Here is an 11,257-nt window from a genome sequence, read left to right as displayed (position 1 = left end):
AGTTTGTTTCGTATTCTCCCCTAGTTGACTAGGTAATGCATTTCTTTAAGAACTAAGTTAAAGGAGCTGATTTATTATTTATTATTCTCTCTTACCAAGCTCATCTTCTGTAGATATTAAAGCATTCTTTCTCTCTCCGTGGTTGGTTTGCTATGCGGTGCTTATTAAACCACTTTGGCAGCTAAACGTTGAAAGCCGTTTCTTTCAAAGCAGACTATGTCCACATATTTTATATACGAGGGGGGGGGGGGGTCTGGAAAGTTCTAGTAAACAACTAGAACAAAAATGATATTAAAGCAACTGATATAACCACAATAAAGAACATACGAGGATATAAGAACATAAGTTACCTTCATAACTCTGCTACTAGATGTGTTCTTTCTTGTGGTCATAATCAGTTGCTTTAATATTATTTTTGTTCTTATCAGAACTTTCCAGACTCAAATAGTTCTCAAATACTGATTTCATGTGCCCAAATGTTTGCAATGTACCAGCTGTAGATCAAACATTTTAGCTACTCAGCCATAGGTATTATGGCATATACTGTGTGGGTTAATTTCTCTAATATTCGCCTTTTGAGTATAAAAGTGGAAATGAGATTCAGGAGAGAGTAGCCGAAAAGAAACAGACAGAACTAACAAGAGTAAACAAATAAAATAAAAATAAAGGACTACATTAAAATACTATAAAATATTATAACGGAAGAAAAACCTCTAAAAACGGATAAAAACAATAGAACAAATTCGGGGGATACCTTGCTAGTGAGATTGCATTCTGAAAAGGGCTGAGGTCCACCTCGATGTTGGCCTTCGCGAGACGGATTTATTCAGATTATCCCTTCTTCCTGAACCTTGGAATAAAATCAATTTAAACTAAATTCAACTGAGATTCAAATCTGAATTAAAAAATTTATAAAACTAATTATGTTAGAGATGGATGCTAATTCCAATTTTTTCCTGTACTAGTGACAAATTGTTAGTGGCATACACCATCTCTTTAAGGACCATTCTTCACCCAAGAGGTATCTTTTCTGTTCTAAGAATCGAGGGAGATAAACACAGAAACTGTTCCTGATTCGATTATAAATTCCGTTTTCTTCAGAGAGGAAATATTTTTAGGTCTTCCAAATGTGGTACGACATTTATAAGAAAAATCGGATAATTTTGATTTCTCCTCGAAAAAAAAAAAGAAATCAATTGTAGTAGAATCACCTGAGAGAATGTTGGCACTGGGATCCTGAGCGCTTCAGCCAACCTCCGCTAAATGCGCTGCATTGGTGCACACTGGTAGAAGGGGGAACCTTACAGTTTCAGTTTTATAGTAGACGTCACAAAAAGGGTCACAGTGTCTTTGGCGATATTGTGGTTTCAAAAATTTTATCGGGAGTCGACTGTATGCGATCCACTAAACCAAATCTCGGTGAAAAGGTTACCCCCCAGCTATTTTTGATATTTGTAAAGAGCACCTCCTCGTTTGGGTCTAGATCTGGTGGTTTTTTTTTTTTTTTTCAATACCGAAGAAATCAAAACGTTTCCAACACAGTTGGGAGTTAGCTGAACTACTTGGACTTCGTTCACTGAAAGTCTTTTTAGCATTTTGCATATGAATATGGTGATGCCAGAGTGATATGATATACCACTCTAGCATTACCTCTGCGCAGTCCAGATTGGCAACTGTTCCCAAAACTGCGGGGAAATATCCAATAAAATATTTAATTAGAATGTCTGATGGGTGATTTGATGTTTTCCTTGTTCGAACCATGTTAGTAAAACGTGAGTTTTTTAAAACGGATTGGCAAAACTCTCCTTGCTTGGTGGGGGGGGGATACAATTATTTATACGGTGTGTGTTACTTTAATTGTATGTAGTAACATTGGTACTATAATGGTTTTAATTATCTTTTATTTTCTTTTATTTCCATTGTATGACGATTAACTTGGTTGAAAGCGGAAATTTTGTCGCTACAGGAACTGAACAGTTTCTGTGTCGGGAGCATAGGGATCGAATCCAAGAAAGGATATTTCTGGTATTATTGCGGCCACCCATAATGGTTTCAAACTACAGTATACGAAAGATTGGCAGGGCTGAATTCCCCCCCCCCCCCAAAAAAAAATTGTTTTTTTCTGAATTAACGCAATCATTGACTACGTTGTACTATAACAGTATGGCGAAGAAAGTGTAGATGGAAGTGGAATCGCTAAGATTTCTACGACGACATCGCCAGCATTCGCAGCGGTCTTGTTCTCTTTGGAGCCTATGGACAGCAGAACTCCTCTCACTGCGTGAGAATAGACAATTTTATTTAAAAAAGGTTCTAGTGCTAGAGATAAAAGAAGGGGAGTAGCCTTGTTGTACCCCCCTTTGTGTACGGGAATGGGTTCAGATAGGAATTTATGGCAATAAACGTTTTCATTCTACTTTTGATAAGATAATTGTCTTTACACAACGAGCCCCACCGAATTCTTCAAAATATAATTTAGACTAACACTATCGAACGCTTTTTCTCTCAAGTTCACTAGCAGGAGTTCTTTGCTTGTCATGAGACATATACTAGACCATCTCTTAGCAAAAATAGATTGAGGCCCAATGAATTCGAATATTTGAGTGGTGATAAGCACATTTTCTATGCCACATTTCTGAGAATTACTATGAGAATTACTAGTTATTTTAGTTATATTTTTGTTTATACGTATTTACTTATGGATACAATAAACAGTACATAAACAAATTACATTACATTAACATTTCTGGCTAGATGGGTGAAGCAAAATTGCTTTTCATATTCCCCTTTTTCTTGTAATGAAAAAACTTTGAATGGAGTGTTTGTGAGCTATATGCTCGCCCATTGAGGGTAGTGAAGTTAGCTGTTTCAGCTGAACTTAAGATTAACTTTGGTCTTTATATTTGTGTCTTTCTGCTTCTCATCTAGATTTAGGAGAAGGGAAGAGATATAAGGGATACTTGTCTTGGTAAAGAACCGCTCAGGAGAAGGGAAGAGATATAAGGGATATTAACTTCTCTATGGATTTGGGTGTTTCTTATAAACCAAGGGACATTCAGAATCATCCTCAGGCACTTATTCTGTAATCTCTGAATTTTTAGGATGTTTGAATACATAAGCAACTTATAGTCCTTATAAGGACTGGCTTAAAGGGGCGAAGCAAGAATGCTTTTCATCTTCCCCGTTATCTGTAGAGGACAGTGTATGGATAAGGTGTTATTGAGCTATTAAAGCTCTGATCATGGCAGGAGGGTAACAGCAATAGCCGAGCCTCAGTTAGAACTTCATTGGCTACAGCATTGCCACCCGTTATCCTCCAAGGATATTGGATTGGATTGAATGGATCAATCCTACATAAGCAACAAATTTAATTTAATTTAATATATATAATGCATATGATATTTTAATTACTATATAAAGAACAATATTAATTTCAACACGAATATACTTTATTAATAATTTAAAATTATCTAAATATTCAAATTTTTATATATGCACTTAAATTACTAAGAATATTGGAATATATTTTGTGCAAAATGTTTTGTATTAATAGCATATTTGGTTTGTGCAACTTATGCCATTTAAAAGAAGAGAAAATTGGTGTGCTATATATCCTTTCGATGCCTAATACAACAACAATATGTGAAATTTATTTTCTTTACTTTTACTTTTATATGGCATAAGTTGCACAAACCAAATACGCTATTAATACAAAACATTTTGCACAAAATATATTCCAATATTCTTAGTAATTTAAGTGCATATATAAAAATTTGAATATTTAGATAATTTTAAATTATTAATAAAGTATATTTTAGTCATATCTACCTATATTTGCATTATTATAATAAAAACAGGGTAATAACTTGCAAATATAAGAGGAATTTGTACTTTGAAGACCCCACCTTAAAATTTAATATATATAAATATTTAAAAAGGCGACAAAAATATTGTGAGTTATATTATGGAAGGCCGATCGAAGAGGATGAATCGATCGACCGTGAGATGCGGTGATTGATTCATTCAATCCAATACCCTTGGAGGGTAACGGATGGCAATGCTGTAGCCAATGAAGTTCTAACTGAGGCTCCGCTATTGCTGCTACCCTCCTGCCATGATCAGAGCTTTAAGAGCTCAATAACACCTTATCCCTACACTGTCCTCTACAGATAACGGGGAAGATGAAAAGCATTCTTGCTTCGCCCCTTTAAGCCAGTCCTTATAAGGACTAAGGAGTTATATTATGATTATATTATGAAGTTTGCTAAAGCCCCAGTTTCATCATGAATTCAACGAGATTTAAGTGATTGTTCACTTTCGTATTAAAAATATTCTTTTACACGTAGAATTAAAAAAAAAATAGAACCGTATTTGGTGCTTTTTGTTTGGATTTTTTGGATACGATTTATCATTCGGTATTTCAATTCACATTCCATTAACTAATCAAACAATGAATATAGTTCACCTGTATTTGTACCTGATTTAGTTAATTCTTCATTTTCCATAATAATATTTATTACATTCTGATAGAATTCGATTGCTTTTGCGGCAACTAACAAGTAGTTGTCGCAATCAGCCTTTCTATATTCCGACATTCTTTGCAAACGAATATAGGAATATAGAGAAGCTGATCGCTAGAAAATTAAAATACGTTCAATTTTAATTTCGTATTCATGTTCTTTCATCATATGATATTTAGCTGTGTGTGTTTCATTTCATAACAATAATCAAAAGCAGATAACACCAATAAAATCCAATCACATTTTTTTACGATTACGGTTTATTATAAAGAATTGCATTTTAAAAGATGTTAATACAATTCACCAAGATGAGAATGTAATATCATCAAGGTTTATATTGACAGAAGTATTACTCATAAGAAAATAGGTGATGAACAGAGCACGAGTTGATATACATCCCAGTAGATGATTGGATGAAGACAAGTTTTTATAAGAATTGTCGGTATTGTACTATCTTCTTGACCAATACGAAATCAGGAAAGAGAGACAGATTATACAAATCGGAAACACTGAGGAGCCACCTGCCGAATGTTGTTTAATGCTGAATGATTCCCAACTGATCGTATCATGTCCAAAGGGATGGGGGATTCCACGAATTCCTTCTCTCTTTCTATACCATAATCCAAATGCTAATCCAAAGCGACTCGTATTTGGAAGGCACTCCGCATGTAGGTACGATAGTAAAGGGTTTTAGAGAAGGTGCCGTCGAAATAGGTTTAGGAATAGAATTTTGCGTTGGTGAGCATAGATCGTTCAGCTGGTAGCTACAATCACATATATTGGACGTCTTTCTCTTAAAGTCAGTTCAATTTTATTCAAGAAAAAACTGGCAAAAAAATAACGTCTTATTGAGTTGCTTAGTATTCAAACTAAACTTGGACACATCTGTTTTTTTGGACTTTAAATTGCGCACATGACCTATGGATTCGACAAGACATAGTTTTGAGACATCAGCTTCACCTTACAATAGCTTTCGCGCACATACACTCACTCACACACACACACACAACACAACACAATAATTTTTTGGCACGTAAGTAAATATTTCGAGTCTTAGAGCATGGTCTTCAACAGTGTGAAATATTTTTTCTCCGTACTTTGAAAGAGGCGTGATATTCATCTCCCTGTCGGCACAGAATCTGCATCCTCGCTTGGCCACGAAGGTGTTGTGGATTAGTTGAATTTTTCTGTTTTGTCTTCTAACTGACCCAAGCATAGACGTCCAGTCCATTCTGATTCCAGAATTTGCACTCTGGTGATGAACTCTCTACGACAGTCACATTGTGAGATAGTAGAGCAATTTTCTTGGAGTATTTCATCCATTTCGAGATTCCAATCTCTGCTCCACCTGTCCGAACAAAGGTCATCACACTTTCGCGTATTAAAGATTGGAAGGCTTCATCTTCTTCGCTAGGATTAGGCAGGAATGTCGTCATTTGATCAAAGAAAGCTATTATATCCCATAGATGCGAGCTGTAAGCTGTAGCATAATCATAAATCCTGATCTGAAGGAAAAAAAAAGGGAATTAAAATGATGTTAGTTGTATATAGGGTAAAAGTCTGATATGTAATGATTATTGATTTTTTTTATAAAAAATAATTTGGAATAAAATCTAATAGGTTGTATCTGAAATTTTAATATAGTGTTTTAATAGTCACGTCCTACAAAAATTTTAAATTTCAAATAATAATAAAGTTATTTGTATATATAAATAATAAAAGTGCAAATAATATAAATAACAACAAATAAATAACATAAATAAACAAATAACATAAATAAACAAATAAATAAAATAACATAAACAAAAGTTCAAATAATATAAATAAAAATAAACAAATAAAAGTATACAGAAATAAATTTGAAACATTTGAGCTCGTGGAACGCTTCTCTGAGATTTTCATATATATTTTAGAAGAAATAGAATATATTTTAGAAAGTTTGGAAATGAACCACGGAAAATCATAAAAAAATGCCTATAATAATAGTATACTTCTAGAGTGGCATCATATTACAACTTGAAACTACAAGCTTTTTCGAGCTCATAATATGAGAGACAACTAATTCATTGTCATTTGTAGCAAGCGTTTTATATTTTTAAATCTGTACAAAACAGTGGCATAATACCAAAAGATATTGCCGCTATTTTGAAATTATCATAAAATACCGCTCCGTTTGCTATGATAATCTCGTTACTTTCGGCAACTTCAGTTTCTTTCTAAGAACAAATAATTAATCTCTTTAGGAATACTCCAAAGACTACGAATCCAATATTTTAATCATAAAATATATCCATTCGAGATACCGATGAGATGAGATATCAGGATATAGAATTTTGAAATCAGCCGTTGATACCTTTATTGTGAATATAATTTCTTCTTCTGGATAGTTTCATAAATATTTTTAAGACTTGTTATTTTCGATAAATATGTGTTTCTCCATGATGAGTCATTCAAAAAATTAAGTTGCTTACCTACTCAATTATATGATTTTCTAGAAAAATTTTAAATCTTACAAGTTATTCACCTTTAGATGGCATTGGCATCGTTTTCTGCTTCGAAATTATAATAGTAAATCTGTTTGTAAGGTATTTTCGTCACTAGATGAATGAGATTAAACATTACTTTCATAAAGTTTTTTATTTCTTAACATTTTCTGACATAGAAGTTTACCGCTGTATATTTTCCAATAAGAAACATCTTCCTTCATGCATAAATTGGGCAACGTATAATATTCAAACATGAAATCATGAGCATCGCTTCACATCCATAGTCCTTATAAGGACTATGCATATTCTCGCTTAAAGGGGCGAAGCAAGAATGCTTTTCATCTTCCCCGTTATCTGTAGAGGACAGTGTAGGGATAAGGTGTTGTTGAGCTATTAAAGCTCTGATTATGGCAGGAGGGTAACAGCAATAGCCGAGCCTCAGTTAGAACTTCATTGGCTACAGCATTGCCATCCATTATCCATTACCCTCCAAGGGTATTGGATTGAATGAATCAATCCAATAATCAACTTCACATGCATTGCGACAATTTACCATAATTGTAATATTATGATATCAACTTTTTAAAGGTTTATTATTTATTTTTAAAATATTAAACAAATTTCTTAAAATCTTCTAAAAAGTCTTAAATCTTTTAAAAAGACTTTTTAAAAGATTTTAAGAAATTTGTTTAATATTTTAAAAATAAATAATAAACCTTTAAAAAGTTGATATCATAATATTACAATTATGGTAAATTGTCGCAAGGATAGAGAAGGGAATCAATCAACCGTGAGATGCGGTGATCCAATACCCTTGGAGGGTAATGGATGGCAATGCTGTAGCCAGTGAGGTTCTAACTGAGGCTCGGCTATTGCTGTTACCCTCCTGCCATGATCAGAGCTTTAATAGCTCAATAACACCTTATCCTTACACTGTCCTCTACAGATAACGGGGAAGATGAAAAGCATTCTTGCTTCGCCCCTTTAAGCCAGTCCTTATAAGGACTATAAGGATGCATGTGAAGTGGTAGGAAGACGAAATCGACCGTCAGATGCCGTGATTAATACCCTTGGAGGGTAATGGATAGCAATGCTGTAGCCAATAAAGTTCTAACTGAGGATCGTCTATTGCTCTTACCCTCCTGCCATGATCAGAGCTTTATATAGCTCAATAGCACCTTATAGCTTAATAGCACCTTATCCCTACACTGTCCTCTACAGATAACGGGGAAGATGAAAAGCATTCTTGCTTCGCCCCTTTAAGTCGGTCCTTATAAGGACATATCCAACATCATCATTCCAGATATTCTACACGTTTCTTACTTTTCTCAAGTAGTTATCCATCCCGAATCAATTAACGATATTCGCGGTCGACTATAAGGACATGGTATCGTGAAACACTAACTTTTTAAAGCAATCCTACTGAACCAGACCTAATCACTACCCGCGCTGCCCGTAGAGGACAAGCTATATGCTCAATAAATGCTTCATCAGATAAACCTATATGATTAAGGGAGTGAAACCAAGGACTTGATCTCCACCACATCAGTTTAATCAAAATCATATCAGTATGATTACTCGTACATGAGAATTATGTAATTTCTTTCACTTATATTTTTGGTGTATTTAGTTTTTCCATACAGTGAGTTAAAAGATTTCTAACACTGTAGTAATCATTGCATTAATTGATGATTAAAAAAAAAGTTAAATTTAAATGAACCTAAGATTATTGCTAATAACCGGGATTTCCAACAATTTCGAATCGCTCGCTTTACTTTTGAATTCGAGTTCTCAGCACTACAATAATTAAAATATTGAAAAACGCGTTCAAAGATATAAGTTCTGTAACTTCACGATTCTATCACTTTTAGAAAGTAGGGTTTCTTAGGAGTAAACTAATGTTTGATAGTCATTCTCCTCAAAAGTTTGATATTTCTTCGAGAATAATAATAATAATAATAATAATAATAATTTTTTTTATTGATTGCTAAAATATTTATACATACAATAAACATCTTGTGTGACATTGCATCTTATAATTTTACAGAGTTCAGCACTAAGTGCTGCAATTCCTACATTCGATTTCAATTAAAAATTTTAATAATAATAATAATAATAATAATAACATCTGTTAGAATGTGTAGATGCAACTGTGTGTTCTTCCAATTATGTAGACACCATGTTTGTTTCTGATAATTGTCTTTCTTTTGTGAATGACCAACAAATTTATCAGCAAGATTGCTTAGTTTTCCAATCGCGTTGAACTCTCATTGAAAGGATTTCTACTGTACTTAACAAACTGGAGTTTGTTAAGTACAGTATAAATCTTTGTGAAAATTAATTCAAAATAAAATAACACTGAAATAATTATTGATATAAAAAATATCAACCGATTTTATATCCGTGTGAAAATAAAATTGAGAATGTATTGAATGAATCTACTTCAGAAATGACAATGAGTAGTTATCACGTTCGATCACTATTTATAAATCATTATTTTTATTCAACGCTTATATTAATTTTAAATGATATATATAATTTTAACTTAAAATTTTTATCTTTTTAAACTGGTAATAATATTTTATTAAAAAGATTCCTAAACCAAATAATTAAGCACATGTTACCCTTATGAATAAATGCAAAAATGTTCTGAGAAATGGAAAAATAAAACAGCTGAGTTTTGTGGAAAAGAAAGATGGTATATTCCCTGGCGATATGTCATCGAAAAGTTAGTCGGCAGCCACACGCATTTCCTTCTTCTTCGACAGAGTGGTTATTTCCGTTATAATATTCAAGACATCACACTCGAAACTGGTAATGCATTATATTTCTTTTCCGGCGCAGTCTATTATACAAAAACTGCTTCGTGAAAATTTATGAAGGAAGAGGGAGAAGGAATGGAGTTTTGGAGCTGTCAAAATTCAACATTACTTCGTGCACCGACTATAACAAAATTCAATTCATTTGAATTGCAGAATAAAATTTTATATAAGTCCGTTTATCCATTCCTTTCCATTTCATCTTTCTCTCCCAGTAACAGAATAAAACTCTCACTCGTTCGCATTGGTAGTTTTTTCTCTTTTTTTTTTATTTATTAAATATGTGAAACGAATCCTATTGAACAGCTTTATCAAGAAGAATCGTTATTAGCCTAAAGGTCATCAAGTAAAATAGTTTTAAGAGTAATCACATCAGGACATTAAAAAAAAAAAATAAAAAGAAAAAGATTGTTTGAACAAACCATTAAAATGAATAACATGTACGCCATTACACAAATAATTAAGCAAAAAATATTTAATTTTCTTACCGGCTTGGATGGCCTTGACGTTACTACATAGCGATACACAGGTGACCTGGAAGCTCGAGATAGATCTTCAGCAAGCACATTAACTGGACATTTTTGCCTGACGTCTGAAACCATTGTTGTGTACAGGTATTCCGGTGTTACTTCTTTGCCTGAAAGAAGAGATGGAAAGATGGCTAATGCATCTCTATCTCCAGTAAATGCACTCATGCGAAACAAAGCATTCTTACTGAACAGTATGGGAAGAGTAGAATGAATCTCTTCTGATACGTTCATCGCAAACAGCATAGGCCAAAACAAAATCATGGTTTTTAATTGAACTTTGCACTAAAAATAATTTAAAAGTTAATACTGTTTTTATCCTCATTTTATAACTATCAAAAGTTTCATCTATTAGCATAATATGTTTTGGTTCAATAATAATAATAATAATAATAATAATAATAATAATAATAATAATAATAATAATAATAATAATAATAATAATAATAATAATAATAATAATAATAATAATAATAATACTTAGAGATTATTAATAGCATAATTGTTGTGAAAATATATTTGAACACTGATGGCATAGATGATAACATCATCATTACGTACTAACAGTAAAAAAAAAAGTATTTTTGAAGTTGTATAACTTTTTGAAGATATCGTTAGCGATTCTAAGTTTTAGTTCATTGAAGGTTCCTTAATAATATTAATGAATTATTATATGTAAAAAAATATGACAAATACATGATCTTTAGTCCAAAAAGACACATTCCATTGCATTATGGATAGCTATTTGTTTAATTTTATGATACAGTTTTAAATATGACTCATCTAATTCGTAACGTTTCTTTAACTATCAGACCTCATGGGATTTTTAAGGTTTTCTGTATTATGGGATATTCGCGAGTTCAGCATTTCAGTAATTGTAACCAACCTATCTGTCACACGATATT

At 32.7% G+C, this 11,257-nt stretch overlaps 1 protein-coding gene across 1 annotated transcript in view; it reads right to left on the bottom strand.

The window, feature by feature from the left end:
* Positions 1-5,719: 5,719 nt before the first annotated feature.
* The window catches only part of LOC150107547 (neurotactin-like), a 31,215-nt gene continuing 25,677 nt past the window's right edge, over positions 5,720-11,257 (bottom strand). Inside the window, exons 6-7 of the mRNA XM_090392125.1 lie at positions 10,314-10,462; positions 5,720-6,025 (exon numbers count right to left, since the gene is read on the bottom strand). Of these exons, the coding sequence (XP_090248251.1) occupies positions 5,720-6,025; positions 10,314-10,462 (455 nt within the window). The remainder of the gene's footprint in view (positions 6,026-10,313; positions 10,463-11,257) is intronic.

Source organism: Typopeltis vanoorti, chromosome 4 (genome assembly GCF_054136105.1).
Source record: "Typopeltis vanoorti isolate ZY-2024b chromosome 4, IOZ_Tvanoo_1.0, whole genome shotgun sequence".
Lineage (NCBI taxonomy): Eukaryota > Metazoa > Arthropoda > Arachnida > Uropygi > Thelyphonidae > Typopeltis > Typopeltis vanoorti.
This window is presented reverse-complemented; position numbering and strand designations above follow the sequence as displayed.